General features: G+C 52.2%; 1 protein-coding gene and 1 long non-coding RNA gene across 4 annotated transcripts in view; one reads left to right on the plus strand and one right to left on the minus strand.

Annotated features, from left to right (window-relative positions):
- Positions 1-536: 536 nt before the first annotated feature.
- Positions 537-5,916, minus strand: LOC140616308 (uncharacterized). Of its 2 annotated transcripts, XR_012016857.1 has the most exons (5): positions 5,783-5,916; positions 4,536-4,775; positions 3,124-3,221; positions 2,660-2,884; positions 537-1,595 (listed from the first exon to the last, which is right to left on the minus strand). It is a non-coding gene; the product is annotated as an uncharacterized lncRNA (long non-coding RNA). The 2 variants fall into 2 exon arrangements; XR_012016856.1 differs by having other exon boundaries at positions 2,660-3,221.
- A 242-nt stretch (positions 5,917-6,158) lies between these two features.
- Positions 6,159-19,088, plus strand: part of TWIST2 (twist family bHLH transcription factor 2) — a 51,207-nt gene continuing 38,277 nt past the window's right edge. Inside the window, exon 1 of one of the 2 annotated variants that reach the window (XM_072796914.1) lies at positions 6,159-6,661. In XM_072796914.1, the coding sequence (XP_072653015.1) occupies positions 6,327-6,661 (335 nt within the window). In that variant the 5' untranslated portion in view covers positions 6,159-6,326. Of the gene's footprint in view, positions 6,845-19,088 lie in introns of both variants that reach the window. The other variant, XM_072796913.1, reaches the window with a different exon arrangement.

Raw genomic sequence — 19,088 nt, forward strand, 5'->3', positions numbered from 1 at the left:
ACCCTCGTGGGCGTTGACACACTTTCATCTCTGCCTGAATGCTCTTTTCTCTCTTCTGATGGTAGATTTGCTCTGTCTTTGCTGCTGTCTTTCCCAGCACCCCACACCCCCTGGTCTCTGTCCCCAGGCTTCTCTGAAATCTGGTTCATACTTTTCTATATCCTGCAAGTGGCTGCACCCTGGAGTAGCTGTTTACGGGGCTCCTACTCCATGCCACTTCTCAGCATCATACTAAACACACAGTGATTATTAATTAAAAGGCTCTTTGTTAGTAATCTCCTGTCTTCGATTATCTTCTCCCCACAGGGCACAGCGGGGTGGGGTGTGTGTTCTCACGGGGGTGTAACCAGAGTATGTGGTGAGGAGAGACGTCCACCAAGAGTCCCACCTCTTTGTCCCCATCAGTCAACAGCACCTGCTGGGCTCCGTCTGAAAGTGTGAAGTTTGAAGAGGAGTGGCTGGGGATGGGATGGGGTGGGGCGGGGAGGAGAGGAGAGGGCACAAGATGTGAACGACAAATTTGAAGATTAAAAACAAACAGGGCGGGACAGCAAGAGTTTTTATCTATTTGAGCCAACTATTCAAATTATATTAAACAACGGAAATGAGGTTTCCATTTGGGTAACCAGGACTTGCATTTATGGGTTGCATTTCTTGCAAGGGGCTCAGGGGGCAGAAAGCATGCCTTCCTGATTCATGAATTAAAGTGAAGCTAAATGAAATCCAGCAACTGTGGATGATATAACCTTGCAATCCCCACAGCTGCAGGGCCTCTGGTGGAGGAGGATGGGGAGGCAGGCTTGTGGGGGACCCAGCCCCACTGGGCACATGAGTGCTTGTCAGGAGAACAGAAACAGGAGAGAGGAGCTAGCTTTCACAGCCTGGGTTCCTGGGTCACTAGGTGGGGTTTCACCCCTGACCCCAGCCTGCTGTGGGCCACTGGGTCTCCTCCCCTGAGGGATCAGCAGAGAACAGCTGCCCACCAGAGGCACAGAGACGGAGGGAGGCACAGGCCAACACGGGCACTGAGCCCCTCCGGAGCCCTGCAAGGTGTGCAGCAAGAGGGCCCAGCAGCCTCCTGCTCTCTGCACTTGCATTCAGCTTCTAAACAATGATGTCCAGCAATTTCCAACTGACAATGTCGGCTTGCACATACACGCTTATTTCTGCTCTCTCCCTTGAATCCATCTACATTGGGCTGAAGGAACAGAAGAGGCAAAACCTAGGTCTCAGAGGAAGCAGGAGAGGAGTCCACTGCAGGCATGCTTGGGCAGGTGGAAGGAGGCTGGAGGAGTGGCGTCCCACTCCGCGGACGGTGGAGGCCCGGACGCCAGAGCCCAGGTCGGGGCACGGCCCGGACAGCAAGCTGGCTGGACCCCATGCAGAAGTATCCCCACCTCTCAGCCAATGTCAAGAGCAGATGCATCGGGACGCTGGGTGGCTCAGTGGGTGACCATCTGCCTCCGGCTCAGGGCGTGGTCCTGGGGTCCCGGGATCGAGTCCTGCATCGGGCTCCCTGCATGGAGCCTGCTTCTCCCTCTGCCTGGGTCTCTGCCTCTCTCTGTGTGTCTCTCATGGGTACATACATAAAATCTCTAAAAAAAAAAAAAAAAAAGCACATGCATGGTCTGGATCCCCTCCCCCATCCCAAAGATGCCAGGTGCGAGCCTCCCCCCTCCCTCTGACTCTGAAGGCAGAATGTTACCTTGGAGAATTCTAGCCAGAGCCCGTTCAGATGAGGGTGCCCGGGAGTGCAGAGGAGAGGAGAGGAGAGGAAAGGAGAGGAAATGGGAAGGCCTGTACTGAAAACAGAGAGAATGTGTGGACATCCACATCCTGCATGATGAGAGCTCCTCCTAGGCCTCTTCCCCACCCTGGGTGCCGGGACCCTGGAAGGGAAAGTCTATGCTCCAGGTCAGGAGGTAGAAAAATTCTTCTCCGGAGATAGTTCCAGTCACAAAGAAAACACTGGCAAATAGTGGGGATCCAGTATTGCCCTGTCCCAGGGCAGACAGTCCATGAGCCCATGTGCTGTTGGGGAGGAGCTGCCAGTGACCCGAGTGACGGGGTGGAGTGAGCCCGAGCCCCAGGACGGGGCGTCAGAGCAGTGGCGGGGCACTCTCACTGCCAGGCTGGACAGCCTTCCAGAATATGGTAAAGACAGGCCTTTACAAAAAGTGAAACGAGCCCTTTTGGGGTTCTGAGAACAGGAGAGTCAGGTCTGATTGCATCCGCATGGCACCATTTAACTTGTCCAAGTAGTATGTGCTGGATTTCCTGGGACTGGCTGCCAAGTCCAGAGGCTGGTGATTTGGTAGGAATCCCTCATGTTAGTTAGCACGGATGAGGTTTGCAAAATGGTGATGTAATCCCACCATTCCGCCCTCATTTATTATCTGGAGTACATCTGCGGAGCAAGACATTTCCTCAACTCTTCTGTTACTTTGAAGTATAATTTGGTAAGAAAGGCTGGTTATGTGCTTGACTCTTTCCCTTTACTTACCAATTTTCAGAATCATGACTCAATTTCCCATCATCAGCCTAAGATGACCAGGAATTTTTTTTTATTTGATTAACATTATAAACTCATGGATTTTTTTTTTTTTTTAACCCTCTGATGTGTCTCCATCGTCGTAGTTTTGTTCTGAATGATGCTTACCTTGCACCATCTTTGGCCTGTGGAGGCATTTTTCAGTGCACTCCTGGGTCCTGCCATGACTCAGCAGCCACTGGCCGCTTCCTCGCTTTCCAGCACAGATAGACGCTTCAGGCTTATCTTGCACAGGTTTTCCCCAGATCTGAAGTCAGCCCTTTCTTCCAGGAGAGAACACAGCTTGAACACTGGTGGTGCTCCTTGCCACTGGATCCATCCAAGTTTCTAGGTCTTTCCAGGGGTCAGGGCCAGGAAATGCACCGTTTAAGAGAAAATACATCACGAGTTGATACTGATACTTCCAACAAGTTTAGAACTACACAGTCATGCCTAATTCTTCTCATTTCATATTTGTATCTCTTTTCTTCCAGGATAGAAATTTTGATTTCTCAAAACTGAAACATAATAACTGACTTGCCTTAGCTCACAGTTTCAGAATGACAATAGCAATATTGTTACTAGAAACATACATTTTTTGCAGTTCCTCTGGCCACCCTTGCAGTGGATCCCCGCAGGGTCGAATGACAGTGTTTACCGTTTTCAATGATTCCTGGGTGCTGTGGAAGCCCTGAGGGGGAAAAATTAGGTACCTTGTCTCATTCTGCTTTTGACTGTTAGGGTTTTTTTTTTTTTCATTTTGATTCAGTTTTCTAAGTAACTTTGTAAAACATTCGTATGATTCTGAAGCCAAATCTATAAAACAAAGTTTATGCAGAAGAGCCTGGCTTGCATCGCAGACCCCTGCACTCTGTTCTCTCTCTCCCATTCTATATGCCATGGTTGCTCTTCTCACTCTTGTTTTTACCAAAATTTGGTATATATTCAAAGTCAAAAGAATCATAATAGGAGTTTGTGGCAAGGACAACTTTGATTTGACCTTAAAGGCATCAAAGCGTGTCAAAGGCCAATGTCAGTCCACATTACAAGCGAATGTTTGTGATGTCAAGAAGCTGCACACCCTGAGGACAGCCCTCGCGTGCACCTTCTAGACCCCAGTCCGGAGGCGGGGTCTCAGGCAGGGTCCCTTTGCAGAGAACAGCCCACACCAGCTGCTCCACTCAGGAAGCAACTTATCAGAGGACATGATAAAATTGCTGGGAGCTGAGCAAACAGGCTCCGGGCAGAGCTCACGTCCAGATCACACAACAGCACTGGAGTTGCTGCCTCGCTGCACCAGGAAAACAGTGGTTCCAGAACCATCCTGGGGTGGCGGAGCTGCTGCCACTGCACGGCCGCTCCTGCTGTGCTTACTCCTGAAAACTGATGCTCATGCCCTAACTCCAGACATCCAGAGACCACACACTGTGCTGCCGAGCAAAACCAAACACATCCACCTCTGGACTTAAAAGGGCAGGGCAGGGTGGATGGCCCTCTTTCCCCTACACATCCCAGGAGAGCACTCTTACAGACCAGGGCTGCCACAGTCTGAAAAGGGTCATCTTGGCTTTCCCTGCCCTGCAGTGCTGGAGGGAACAGAAGAACGATGGGCAGGACAGTGGGCACCCACCCACCCGATGCACGGGGAGGAGCTGTTTTGGTAACATTAGATGTGCAATAGTAGAACCGTTACTATGAAGACTTGTCCTATGCCTTCCTGAGCATTTTTTCTGGGTGGTGGTGTGTGTGGGTGTGTGTGTGTGGGGATTTTAAGGGGATTTTTTTTTAAAGGCGACTCTTGCTTGTATGTGATGTGTGGCTTGGACATTAGATTTCAGCCTTTTGTCGGTATGCCTCTACCCTGCCAGTGTTATTGCTGTAATTTAGGCAAATGACTGGTTTTTAGATCCGACTTCCAGAAATTGTTCTGCTGCCCATCATCAGCAGGGAAGACAGAGATGGGGGCGTGGAGCAGAGCGGGGGTGTGGGGGGGCAGGATCTGCACCTCCTTAAATGCCCTCCAGCCTCGGGGAGCAAATCTATCAACCACATTCATTTAAGCTGGGCCCAGACACAAGCTGAGAGACACACGGAGTTGGTGAAAGAGCAGGGGCGCACGGTCCAAGGCGCGGCGGGGAGGGCGCAGGCCCCTCGGACGGGCAGCCCAGGGAAGGCTGTGCCCCAGGCCGGGAAGCAGGCTTCCCTCGCCGTCTCCATCATCCTTCCATACGTGCATTTTCGAAGTCTGGAGAAGGATACAGAAAGCCAGATAAACCGCGAGCCTTCTCAGAGCAGGGGCGGGTGTTGCTGGGCGCGGGGACCCCCCAGGACCCTGAGTCTAGGATCCCGAAGCCCGCGGCGGGTTCGGTCTGCGGCCGGCGCTGTTCCACGGCCACCTCCGCCGGAGGGCCTCCAGGTGCCCGGCTCACAGCCGGGGAAGGTCCCCGGGAGCGGCCGGGCTCCGACGCGGTGGCCGCGGAGGCCGAGCGCTCCCGGCCCGGAGTTCAACTTCAATAAAAGGGCCCAGCCCGCCCTTGATCACGCGGCTTGCCTGACAGCCCGGCTCAGGCCCGGGCCTAATTGAGCCCGGGTCACCTGGGAATAGGTTCAAAGGCATCAAAGCCGTAAACCACCTCCAGGCCCCGAGCCAGAGCGGCCTGGCGAACAAAGAGCCCCCCCCCTCCAACCACTTCAAACGCGCCCGCGCTCGGCGTCCAGATGGCGCGGGGCCGGGGTCCGCGGTGTCGCCCCCCGCCCAGGCCAGGCCCCGCGCTCCCACCGCCCCGGGCCCTCCGTGCAGCTCCCCGCTTGCCCTCCGGGCCCTGCCGACGCGCGAAGCCGCGGGGCGCGCCAGCCGGGGACCCCGCACCGGGCACCGCAGGCAGGGCCAACAGGTGGGCGCCGCGGGCCCCCGCGCTCCCGCAGAGGCTCGCTGTGCGCTCACGTTTGAAAGCGCTTGGAAGGAGGGTCTGCAAAGGGCGTCGGGGCTGGGGATCCTCGGAAAGCTGCGGTGAGAGACGACACCCAAGACAAAGCCCGGGCAGAGGCTTCGCGTGTGCGCGGGTCCCCGCGCGCGTGCGTGGGCAGCGGCGTCTCGGGGGTCTGGGCGCCGCGGTCTGGGCGCGGGGACCCCCGCCCACGCACATCCTCCTCCCGGGACTGAGTGTTCGGGCCCCGGCGCTGACTCGCGGCGCTCGCGGGGGGCTGGGGTGCCACGGAGGAGCACCCCGGGGCTCCCCGCCGCGTGCTCACCTCCTGGGAGCGCATCTAGGGTCGGACTGGGCCCCCGCGCCCCCGCGCCCCGGGGAGCTCCTGCAGCCGCGGCGGGGCCCGAGCTCCACGTTGCGGAGCAGACAAAGCGGGTGGGCAGTGCCCGCGCCCCGGGCGGCCGGAGAGCGGCCCGAGCTCCCGGCGGGGGCGCGGGCGGCGCGCAGGGGCCCGGCCTCCGGGGTGCCCGCCGCGGCCGGAGCCGAAGGGGGAGGCAAAACTGAAAGTGCCGCGCCGGGGGGCGGGGGCGGCCGGCGGAGGCCCCAGAGCTCGCCCAGCCCCCGGCCGCCGCGGCCAATCAGCGCGCCGCCCTCGCTCCTGACAACTATTTAGCAACCCAGCCCGGCTAGAGTTTCCAAAAAAGTTAGAATAACTTCCTCTCCCGGAGACCTCGGTTTTGCACAAGCCGGCCCTGAAACCAGAGCCTCGCGGGCAGCCCGGGGAGCGTGTGCTCGGCGGCCGCGGGCTTGGCCAGCGGCGCGCGCTCGGCGCCCGGCGCCCCCAGCCCCAAGCGCGCCGGGCGGGCGCCATGGAGGAGGGCTCCAGCTCGCCCGTGTCCCCCGTGGACAGCCTGGGCACCAGCGAGGAGGAGCTCGAGAGGCAGCCCAAGCGCTTCGGCCGGAAGCGGCGCTACAGCAAGAAGTCGAGCGAAGATGGCAGCCCGACCCCGGGCAAGCGCGGCAAGAAGGGCAGCCCGAGCGCGCAGTCCTTCGAGGAGCTGCAGAGCCAGCGCATCCTGGCCAACGTGCGCGAGCGCCAGCGCACCCAGTCGCTCAACGAGGCCTTCGCGGCGCTGCGCAAGATCATCCCCACGCTGCCCTCGGACAAGCTCAGCAAGATCCAGACGCTCAAGCTGGCCGCCAGGTACATAGACTTCCTCTACCAGGTCCTGCAGAGCGACGAGATGGACAATAAGATGACCAGCTGCAGCTACGTGGCCCACGAGCGCCTCAGCTACGCCTTCTCCGTGTGGCGCATGGAGGGCGCGTGGTCCATGTCCGCCTCCCACTAGCGCCGCGCCGCCCACGTCCGGACCCGCGCGCCAGGGTAGGTGCTGCGCGCGCGCCCCGCGCCCTCGGCAGCCGTGGGGCAGGCGGGCGGCCCGGCCGCGCATCCCTCCTCGCGGGTGGGGTGGGGTGGGGTGGGGTGCGGTGGGGGGCCGCGGCGGCGGGGTGCGCTCTGGCTCGCAGCCGCGGGGCGGGGGGCGGGGGGGAGCGCCCGCGTCCCCGGGGCCCCGTCGGGGCCTTCTGCAAGCTTCCCTGCCCGGGGGTGCCAGTCGGGAGCGGGGGCGACGGGTGACAGCGTCCCTCGCATCCTCGCCGCTGCTGCGGGCGCCTGTGGGTGCCGTCGGGCGGGGGGCATCGCCGGGGCCGCCCGCAGGGGCAGAGGGAGGGGAGCCCGCTGTCCCCCGCGTCCCCGCTGCCGGGCGGGCCTGGCTGCGGCCGTGCGCTCCTCCCGGGGAGCCGCGGAGCGCGTGCGGACGCTCGGTGTGCGCGGACGGCTGCAGCAGGGCGTCCAGGCCGGCGCTCCGGGGGCCGAGCGGGCCGGGTGGGCGCAGAGGAGCGCGCCGGCGGCCAGGTGTGTGCTGGGGAGGGCGCGCGCGGCGGGGTGCGGGGGACGCTGCCCTGCGCGGGGGGCTCCGGGGCGAGCCCGGGTCGGCCGTGCGCCGGGAGCGCGGCAGCCGGAGCGCCTGGGCCGGGGCTCGAACCGCGCTGCCCGCAGGCAGGGGGGCCGATCCGGGGCTGCGAGCCGCTGGCTCGTTCTGGAACCCGGAGGGTCTGGGAGGGTGCGAGGGGTCCAGGCTGGGAAACAGGTTTGCGGGAGCCGAGGCGGTGCGGGCGGCCCTGCGCGGGGCCAGGCGAGGGGCTCGGGCTGCCGAGGGCATTTGGAAAGTCGGGTGCGCTCTGGGAGAGCGCTCGGGGCGCCCTGCACCCGCTCCCTTCCACCAGACGCCTTGGAGGGCCCTTCAGACCAACTCTCACCCCGGAGGCGCCGTCCTTTCCAGAAGGCTCTGCGAGGCTGGTGGGCATCTCCCTTCCAAGGGCTCTCCAGGGCAACGCCAGATGTGTTGGGGGGGAGGGGGTAGAAATCCTTACTACTTCGTATGCTGTAGTTTCTCGCTCATCTTGCAATGTTTTTATAAGTCTCTACTTCACACAGAAGGAATTTAGATTAATCCAGAGCGTGCCCCCGCCCGTTCTCCCAAACATATCTATTTCTTTCTTCTTCTTCTTTTTTTTTTTTTAATGTGGTTCTCTAATATCTGCAAATGTTTTTGCTGTGGTCGCACAAGGCAGATCTAGCGCAGGTGAATTTTGTTTTTAAAGTTTTTATTTCTGTGCCACTGAAAATTCTTTTGACGAAATTGCACCCCCGTAAGATAATGATCGTTTTATAGGTTTTGTTTTGTTTTTTTTTTAAGAAAGAATTTTTTAGCAGAGAATAACTTATGGGAATCTCCTCCTATCTTTGTCAAAAACAGATGGAAAGTATCTCAATCACATATTTCTCTAGGAAAGAAAGTTTGGATTGGCTGAGTAGTAAAATGCTACAGGGGGATAATACATTAATTCTGGGTTTTGCTGCCTAAATTATGAGCTTCCATTAGTTAATTCCATTTACCCTTTATACCATCCATAGTTTACAGGACATCTGAAGTAAGGACAAACAGATGAGGAATGTCATCTTTGTAAAGCATACATGTATAGCTTTGTTTAAGAAAAATGTCAACAGAATTATCATTAAGACTTCCCTCCAGAAAATTATTTGAAAACAAATACCAGGAGATAGTACCTTAATGTAAAATTTAGTAGGATCATTTAAAAACCATTTTTAAATAACCACATTCCTCAAACTTAGAGAATCAGAGCTCACACTTAAAGATTATATAAAAATAAAAGGCAATACTTAATTATGTGTTGAGAATCTGGGGGGAAAGTCCTTAAAATATAACAGATAACATATTCAGCTGGAGAACGAATGATCTCTATGGGGGTCTATTTATTTTTATTTTTATATACTTGAATATAACTAATTCCAGTAAGCCAGTTTCTTTAGGTAGGTTGGTAACCACTCTCTACAAGAAGAGAAGGGAAATGTGGACATTTTTGATACACCAATAATTCTAGACACGTTTTGTTTTTACTGACCAGGCACGTTGGGCAAACATTTTTGTATTTTTTTAATCACATCAGTCTCTGTGAATATAAATACAATCTTGATTGGTCTGATTTCATGAAAATGTCACTAAATGGCATTTGTTATTTACTCGTAATATTTTAAAGAAGTGCTAGTTATACGTACCAGCAAAGAATTTCTAGACCTTTCAGTAAATTGCGTGTGATTTTAATGTATTAATATGAGAAGTTTTCACATATATGACAAAAGCTGCTTCCAGACAAACAGCAGCAACCGTAAAAAGCCTAAATTGTCCCTTGATATAAAGAGAAGCACAGAAAATGGTGGAGTTCGGCTGGTGCTAATATTTAGCCTGACTTTCTTCTTTGGCCTGGTTTTTAAACATACACGTACACAATAAATCAGGTGTCGTTGGGCAGTCAGCTGGGTTCATCTAATTGGGGAAAAAAATATCAAAATAAGTTTTTAGTATTCTCATTAAGTGCCTCAGCTTTAGGATCAGGGTCAGGGGCACCTGGTTTGGAGGAAGGTGACGATTATCAGACATTTTTCCTATTCTCTGCTTTGTTGTTAAAGAAAACAAATCTTCCCTAACTCCTGCAATATGCACAGATTTTTTTTTTAGTAGGTTACTGTACTCAACAAACTACTTTTTTTTTTAATCCTCTGAGAACTTTATTACTTTGGAGAAAGGAGTATGATCCTCTCACCCTCTAAAAAGTGGGTAAGCCTGTTCCTGAACATTTACTTCTTGGAGGTATTTGTTAACTTGCTGTATTTGGAATGCTAGCTGGTCTCAAAAGCAAAGTAATTCTCCATGAAGAACGCACATGCAGAATCCCAGGAGAGATTTTGATTGATCAGAAGATGTGGAATGAAAGTCTGAGCTACCTGAAATGCGAGTATTGCTTTGTTATAAAATACCCGTCAATGAGATCCAGTATAGGGAGCTGATCCCCGTGATGTGGGTATTTTCTTTAAGTGTCTGTGGTTATTCTTTCAACCTTGCATGAAGACGTCTTGCTACGCATCTGGCCAGCGTGGGGGCTGGAGGGATGGGACTTTGAGAGTGGCTGTTTGAGGTCATTTGAAATATAGTACTTTATTGAAGTTTTCTGAAAACTGTACTATTTTCAGACAAGTCTTGAGCCTGAAAGAATTGAGTTTCCATCATCTTTGCTTCACTGTATTCTGGATGGACGGCACAGATGCCAGATTCCTCTTGCCTGGCAAAAAAGACCATAAAGTAAACTCTTTCTGAGCAGAGCACTATAACTCATAACTTTAGTTTAAATCTGGGCTTTAAAAAAAACAAATATTTTAATAAGCCAATTTTAAAGGCTGAACTTTTATGACAGTTTTTAAGCTTAGTATTTATATTAATCTATTCTCACTGGTGTCTTTAAAAACTCTGTGAATTCGTGCTGGAATGTCTGTTTATGTTTGTGTCTTTTCCTGGGAAAGGATAAATGTGCTGCAAAAAGCAAACCAAATACAAAGCTCTCCACCAGCAAAGAGTTCACGAATGAGGCAATAAAACTCAAAGAAGAGGTGAATAAGTTACTGTAGCCAAGAAGCAGCCATAAAGGAGAAGTAGAATCTAAGGGACACGGACAGGATGCATTCACAAGAAAAGCCAAGATGGAGTAGTAAAAACAGGGACTGTTTAAAAAGAAACTCTGCAGGGTCACCTGAGTCTACACGTGTGACAAGATTGTAGTGAATGAAACACACACACACACACACACACACATACACACATGAGTGCATGTAAAACTGGTGAAGTCTCAGGACTTCTGGAGATCATATCAGTGTCACTTTCCCGGTTGTGGCCTCGCATCAGAGTTTTGCAAGATGTTACCATTGGGAGAAACTGAGTAAAGAGTGTAAGATACTCCCTGTTATTTCTTACAACTTCATATGAATCTACAGTTTTGTCAAAATAAAAAGGAAAGATATTCCACAAGAATTTAAAATCTTTTCTGTATTCAAACTAGCAAATTATGTAAGGTATTATTATGCCTCATGCAGGAGTAATCAACTAAAAATGTGGTTTGAACCCAAATCCACCTTTTTCTCCTGATGTCATTTGCATGTTGTCCTTCTTTTCAAAATACGAGGAATCTCAAAATATTTCCAGTATATAATTAAGGATGGCTCCTTCTTATTCTGAATCCCAGAAATCTGAGAGGAGAATTACCAATTAATACATTTTTTCCCTATACTAAGAAACAAAATATTTTTCAAAGAAATTTCAAAACTGACTGAAGATTAGCTTTTCAGATACTAAGTCGACCCTGACATGCACACACAATTCTGAAGCCCACGGTTTGAAAAAAATTATTCACCAAGAGGTTTAGAGATGAAAGTTTTAGTATTTAGAGCCATACATGCACCTCGAGGTGAGAGAGAATGAGAGAGAGAGAGAGAGAGAGAGAGAGGGAGAGAGAGAACAAACCCTAAATTCAGTCACGGTTATTTTAAAGTAATATTTGTTTGTCCTGGGAACATATTTTGTGTTTGGTTCAGTAGTAGACCTTTGAATGCAATTTAGCTATATTAAATGTGCCTTAATTTAATGTTTGTTTTGGAATGTGATACAGTGATATTAACGATGTGATTTTCGTGCTGATGTAAACTAGGTCACAATGGGATTTGTCTCCAGTGATTACTAATGGTGGTCATGCTCAAGGAGAATTGAGTCAGGAACTGGAAAAGCCTGACTCAATTCCAACATGAGAGAAATTTTTAGTAGTTAATTGAAAATAGAGTCATTTTTGAACCCAAACGGTGTTATTTTACATGCTTCTAACGTCTGTATTGTTTTTGTACATCTCGATTGTTCGGAATAACATGAGCCTGTGATTATGTGTAAGAAATCGGTGGCTGAGAGTGCTCAGGGCACGGGGTCTGTGGAGTCTGTTGCTTAGCACCCACTTCCCATCCCCAACGCTTTCCTCTGTCCCTTGACCAGGGCAAGGTGTAGATGACCCCAGCTTCTCATGACAGCCTCTGTAGAACTGTAACTTGGCTTCTTAAATCCTAAGATTGCTACCTTTAAAATTGGCACATGCCAGTCTGGTTCTGCAGATCAGAATTTCCCCCATCAGTTAAATGAAGGATAGCCCAAAGAGCTTTCAGTTCTCTAATTCATCTATTCTGGAAAATGCTTTTTCTTTTTAGCTCACATCCAGCCTTTAAAACAAACAAAAAAAAGTCATCTGCACCTTTTGGGGGAGAATTGCAAATTTAGTCACGTTGTCTGACATTAGATTCATATTTCCCACTGTTTAATTTTGACAGAGAGAGTTCACATTTGTTTTTCGGAATGTATAGATTTGGTACATGACTGACAGGAGAGGTTTGGGCAGAAACCTTGATTTTAATTAACCCTTTGATGGTGACCAAACACCAAATCCCAACCCCATAGCTGAGGTTTGTGGTGTGGTCACAGCCAGAGCCTTTCCAGAGCGCCAGGCGGAGCCACTCAGCACAGGACAACCTAGGGCAGGTTTTCAGCTTTTTGCTTCAAGAGGGGAGGAATAGGGTTCCTTTATCTCACTTCCACTTGGAGGGAAAAAAAATGACCACACTTTTTGTTGTTAATGCTGTTTTTTCTACTGCCGTACAAATAAAATGCCACACCGACTTCTCTGTTAAAGTCTCTGAGTTTGTCCCTCTTCTTAAGAGATTCAAGGGATTTTTTTCTTTTTTTTTTTCTTTTTTCTTTTTTTCTTTTTGCCTGCTTCAGCGGCAAGTGGGGCTCCAGGAGGGACAGCTTGTAAAATAAACAAACTCCCTAAAAGAAAACACAGGCCAATAGTTTATAGTCTCTGACTCTATCTACTGCCATGGTGGCTTTCTTTGTGTGTTCTACTTTGATTTAACATTCTGGAAGTCAAAATGCAAGCAGGCAGCGTCTTCCTTCAATCAAGAGCTCTAGAAATAAAGATTGAGTTGCTATTTCCTTTCCTTAATCTCAGTTCTTAAAGTAGATTTGGCTTGCAGGGAGCGCGGAGGGATCAGAAGTCAGAAGCCATTTGCCTTGTTTGGCTTTTTGGACCTCGAGGTGCAAAGTGCCTGTTAGCTAGAGAGGCCTGGCCCGGTGGAGGGATAGAAGGCAAGCCGGCCTTCGGGCTCAGCCAGATCCCCACTGACTTCCAGAAAGCTGTGTGAACTTAAAATCCAGCTCTTTATGAGAGTGCCTTGATAAATATGTAGTGAGGTGCGTCTCCTTTCTTTGGGAAATGCCTGAATTATTGCAAATTGGAACGGAAAGAAGGGAGGGAGAGGCATGATTTTCCTGGAGACCTGTCCCTTTCATGTGATTGAGTTCCACAGATGAGCAACGTCTCCACTGAAGATTGATTTCCCCAAATTTAAACCATTCCAAGTTGCGTACTACGTATGTATTGGTTCCTAAGTAATCAAAACCGACGTTCCTCTCTTTCATGGTGTCTGTGTGCCTGGGTGGGAGCCCGAGAGAGAAAGAGCTGATCTTTGCACGTTGTTTTTTTTTTTCTGCCCAGAGAGCATTTCTTCTGCAGCCATGCCCCCTGCCACCCACTCCTACAGCCCGCACTCCCTCTCGTATTCTTTAACTGAGAACTCATCTGTGTTATTATTACCATTAGCCGAAACCCATGTCAGTTTTCATATTATAATCAGTAAGGAAGGATGAACAAAGAGCCTGTCCTTCCAGGAATAGCACCATCACGCCCAGGGGATGAACACACCATCTCAGGGTTCTCCAAGTTGAGTGGTTCCAAGTGTTCGGGAAGCTCAGCGGGGCTCAGTGAACAATGTACACCCAGGCCCCCTGGCCCCCCCCCTCTGTGCTGGGTGACTCCCTCTCCTTAATTGCCCCCGTTACTACTTTCTAAGAAATTGTTGCACTGATACTGGAACAGAAGTGTCCCAAACAGATGTCTGTACCCTAGGAAATCTGGTGGGTCCTGTTTCTGTTGGTTTCTCTTGTGCAACAGGAGCGGCCTCATCCACCTATAGCTGCCGGGGGACCAGGTGGTGACCCCGTGGACGCGCCCACACGGGGATTCTGTGGCGTCTTCATAGGGTGGGGCAGATCTCGTGGAGTCGTGGGGTGTGATGAAGAGCCCTGCACAGGGAAGGATTTTAAGGGCAGAATTGACTTGAGGTGACTTGGCTGGATGTTAAAGTATTGCCAATTCCAAAAACTCTCATTTAGACTGCTTTTCGGGGGGTAGAGATGATCTTTTAACTAAACGACATGCGTAAGGTGGGGACTATGATATATTTATCGGCTCATCTCAAAGATTGCTATTATGCTACATTCGTTTTTGTTTTATGACATTTCCAAAATGAACAATTCCCTATCATTTCATTGTTGAGCAGTTTAATCTCCTTGTGCGTCTCCAAAGACTCCATAAACATTAATCTATCATCTTACAATTTATAATACGGAAAAGGTAACTCTTTCAGGAGTGACAGAATAGGAGAAAATGAGGGTGTGCGCAGGAGGCGTGCTGTGCGGAGACCCTCACAAGAGACGGGGGCAACCAAGGAGACCGGGGCCCCTTAGTAAGAAAACAGAAGGATCCAGGCTTCTGTGCCGGCGTGCACCTCCCAGTGCTGGCTGCCGATGGATCACCTCTTCCCTCAGGGTCCCCCAGAAACCGAAGAAAATGCTTTATCAGAATAAGCATGCTGCCTGCCTTCCCAGAACAATGAAACCCAGCAAGGTGGCCTCAATTCTTCTGCCTTAATGCCCCAGGCAGGAGGCCACGGGGCCAGAGTGACTGGAGAAGGACCTACAGGGCTCTTGTGTCTTATTTGTTCCCAGGGGTCAACGTGGCTCTGCAAAGGGTATCAGAGAAGTGCCAGGGTGGCTCCTGCCTTGGAGGAGGGCCCCCACCCCTGTCACGAGATGCTTCGGGTGTCAGAGCAGAGGGCCCTGACAGGTGGTCAGGGATGGACACACCTGCTTGACACCGGGGCGGGGACCCAAGGTCAGCCTGGGTGGGCTGGGCTGTCCTGGGCTGCTCAGCGCCCCTGTGTGGCTTGGAGGGACCCTCCGAGGACAGTGCGGGGGAGCAAGAGGAAAGACCTCGAAGATCATTTATTTGCAAAGAGCTGCTCACTGCTCTGTGGTTTTCTGGGCCTCCGGGCAGGGCAGAGGCGGGCCGGGAGCTGCTCGCTGACCCCCACCTGCAGGTCATGCTGCTGAACGTCCCAGCGAGGTGAGCCCAGGGCTGACGAGAGCGAGCGGTGGCTCAGCATTTATTTCCTCCTCCTGGGGTTCACACTGTAGAAATCTCCCCACCGCCAAATTCTGCATGAGAGGCCTCTGCTCATCCACAGTCGGCTTCCAGAAGGAGACGTCAACCTCCCACCCCCGAGGTCGGCCCGCAGAGCGCTGGACGGTGATGGGACATTACTTCCCAGGGGGTCACACCAGACGGGCCTGCTCCTGCCTCCTTCCCCGGAAGTGTGTCCGTGTGCAGGTTCTCCGAACCCCACCCTCGGACAGCAGGCGTGTGGCCAGCGTGTCGGGAAAGACCCAGCGCGCACCCTTTCATGTTAATCACACAATCTCACTTTCCCGGAGCTGCGAGAGGGAGGGGAGCGGGGGGGTGGCGGGTGTCCCTGGCCCCCCAGGGCGCTCCCCACCTTCTCCCGCGGGGCTGTGCACGCTCCTCCGGGCATCCCCAGGGCTCCTCCTGCCCGTGACTGCGCGCCACCCATGGGACTCTCCACGATGGATTTTGCAGTTTGTCGAAGTCTCTGCCTCCAGAACAAATCGTATGGAAGTCTTTCCCTTGGGAACCGTCGCCTCCACGGTCTTTTTCTATTTTGGGGAAATTTTAATTAGACAGAAACCGAAGCCTGTTGCCTTTGCAGGAAGAGGCGAGGCTCCCAAGTTAATCTGTTGGGCAAACCCGTTGTCCTGCGTCCAGCGGGCCTTGGGGTGGAGAACATTCCTGCCCTCAACCCACGGTCGTGTGTGGCTTAGCAAGTTGTAGCCTCTCTGGGGACTCGGTTTCCCTCTATGTAAAGTGATGGGGTGGGTTCCTGACACCCTGCAGCTGTCCGTATCGTGGGAGTCGGTGTGACCCGGGCACTCCCCACTAGCTGTACACCCCGGAGGGATTGAAGGCAGGGGCTCCGGGGAACCGGTGTGCGCGTGTGTTTAGGGTAGTGCTGCTCACGATAGCCTCAAGGTGGAAGCTACCCCAACTGTGCCAGCTGGGGGAGAGCGAGAGCTCGGGGTCGCCCCACATGCTGTTCTGCTCAGCCAGGAGTGACCGCAGGGACAGCCACCGGCGCAGCGTGCTGCTGGCGGACGCGACGCTAAGTCAGAGGAGTCAAGACACAGGAGGCCACGTGTTGTATGAGTCCCTCTAAACGAAAAATCCGGAATAGGCAAAAGTGGATTCGTGGCTGCCAGGGCCTGGAGGAGGGGGATTGGGACATGATTGCTTAATGGGTGTGGGATTTCTGTTTGGGGTGATGAAAAAGTTCTAGAAATAGATAGTGATGATGTTTGCACAATAGTGGGAGCGCCGGGCACTTAATTCCACCGGATTTTGTACTTGAAAATGGTCAAAGTGACAAAGATCATATTATGTGTATTTTATATCCCCCAAGACGTGGACCGTGGGCCCCTCTGCTGCCCAGTAGGACGTGGGGGTGGACGTGGGCTAAACCCCCCGCTTCTCTCCGCTTTCCAGAGGCGCTGCCCGCGTTCGCCACGTGACTCTGTGTTTATCAGATGATTCTCCGCCTTGGGGCGGCCCTGCCTGGAAATGTTTCTCTTTCTCTTTCGTAATCTGTTTCCTAATGGGGACCCCCCCCGAAAAAGCACTCTGATCCCCCCCTGCCATTTATCCCCACGCTCCGATTTTAGCGGCATGTGGATGATTCCTCCAGAAGCCCCTCCACGTGGACTGAGCTCTCACGTGCTCCGGGGCGATGGGCCGGGGGTGGGGGGCCCGGGTTCTGCGTGGTCTGCGGTCCACCCAGCGGCCCAGAGAGGGGGCGTTTCCCCATCTGTGGTGAGAGTGGCCCATGAGCTCCCTGGAGCCTGTCAGCGGATCGGACCCTTTGAGGCTCAGAGGAAACGTCAAGACACTGATGCTGACTTGATGGCTCCTGAAACGTGGGGCCTCTGGCTCGGGGCTGCTCCTCTCAGCGGACCCCTCTTTTTCTCTGGTATCACTTAACCCAGGGCTGGGGACGGAGCACAGCGCAGTGAGTGTGCTTTTGAGTGACACGCCGAGTGCCGTGCCAGAGATGGGGTACAGGCCGGACCCTGGCATGAAATCAGTCCGGGCCAATTGGGCGGTTTTCTCTTTACTTTTTTTTCTCTTCTTCCTCCCCTGATCGCTTAACCCTTATGTGCCTCCTGAGCCCCCTGTGGGACCCCGGGGACCCACACAGGAGCGAGGGGCAGCGGAGGGGCTCTCCTCTGAGGGGTCCTCAGCCACGATCCAGTTCTGTTTCTTTTTTAAACACTACCACAATCAGCATTTTGAGACACTCACAGGAACCCCAGAGATCGTGTTGGGCTCGTGGATTGCGTGTGTCTTGAGAATCCAGGCACATGGGCTCAGAACTGGGAGCAGACCCCGAGGAGTCTTAACCAGGAGAGTCAGGTTGCCCAAAGCACAGGATGCTGTTGTGTCTCCATTCCTGGCCCTCTGGCCCCCCCGGAGGGAAAACCTTCGGGATGGAGGGAGACAGAGATCCCTCAAACCCTGACACAGAGGACTCCACGGAGAGACAGCAGGGTGGGATCTGCTTGTCTACTCCCCTCGTTATGCTCCTGGCCTCACAGGAGCCGGAGTCACCTCCACCAGCCAGGTGCATCCTGTCTCGGGGATCCCATCTGTCGACACTCAGCTGCAGAGTGGACACGCTTTGATATATTAGTGTGGTGCTCACATTGACAGCATGGCACTCTGCTCTTCTCTCTCGTCACTTCTGCTTCATAGTGACCGAAGAGAAGGCATAGGTGTGCCCACCTGGGCGCCGTAGGCCGTGGGACATTGGGGCCAGCACTCCAGTCAAGACGGGGTACAAGGGGGGGACGTCCATCCCTTGATTGTGCAGTTGGTTTTCACAAATACCATCCTGGTGACATGAACTAGGGTTGGCACCTTTGGGTGCACAACACACAGGGTGCTCCCTCCCACCCTGTCCCCTATCCTTCTTACTATCCCCTGAGCAGTTCAGGCCTTAGTATCACAATGACCTCAGCCTCTCCCTTAGCACATCTGCTGACAAAGCTGATAGAAAATCAGGCTTCCTGGTGAATCCCTGGGCATGCATCCATTTTACCCCATCCAAGCCTCATGGTTCGGTGGAGCATCAATCACCTATGACGTGTGGCCCCCCAGATGGAGGGCAGCAGGGACACCCGGGTCACTGTTCCATAGAACCCATCAGTGAACGTTCAGGGAACTTAAGTGACATTTGCTGATGGGAACCCTTCACAGCCTCTCATTCCTGATCTTTCAAAGTAGAGTAAGCATAAATTAGGAAGGAAAAAAAATCTCTGATTAAATTAAAATTTGAAACTCTTGTATACCAAAAAACTATGATAACCAGAACTTTGAAACGAGCCAGGAAGGAAGCATTCACAATGTGTTGTGCAGTGAGTCAATATTCCTACTACACCAAAGCTCTTAAAAATCCGAAGGAAAACAAAATAATCACCCAGTAGGAAAAAAAAAGGGTGGAAATATGAATTCACAGGAGAAGAAATTCAGTTGCCCAATATACCTAGGAAAGGTGTTCAACTTCAACAGCAACCCAAGAAATTAAAAACAAACAGGTGGATACTTTTTTTTTTTTTTTTTAAAGAAATTGGAAGAAAAGGTAATGATAATCCTGAGCATTGAGGCAGGTGTGAGGAACGGGGCCCCCTTGTCTTTGACCTGCGAAGATGAATTGTAAAATCTTTACAAGGAGACTTTGACAATAGATAAGGAAAGGTTGGAACATGGGAAATCCTGTATGAGCCAGGAATTGCACTTGCAGTCACTATCCTGGGTGAATAACGGTGGGTCTGGCCAGCAACGACGAGATTCCTATCGGCTTTGCTAATATTAGCGACACGCTTCAAATGTCCTGGGGGGTTGGTTGAGAATAAACTGTGGTCCGTCCATAGACT

The sequence above is a fragment of the Canis lupus genome, chromosome 24, assembly GCF_048164855.1.
Source record: "Canis lupus baileyi chromosome 24, mCanLup2.hap1, whole genome shotgun sequence".
NCBI classification, from domain to species: domain Eukaryota; kingdom Metazoa; phylum Chordata; class Mammalia; order Carnivora; family Canidae; genus Canis; species Canis lupus.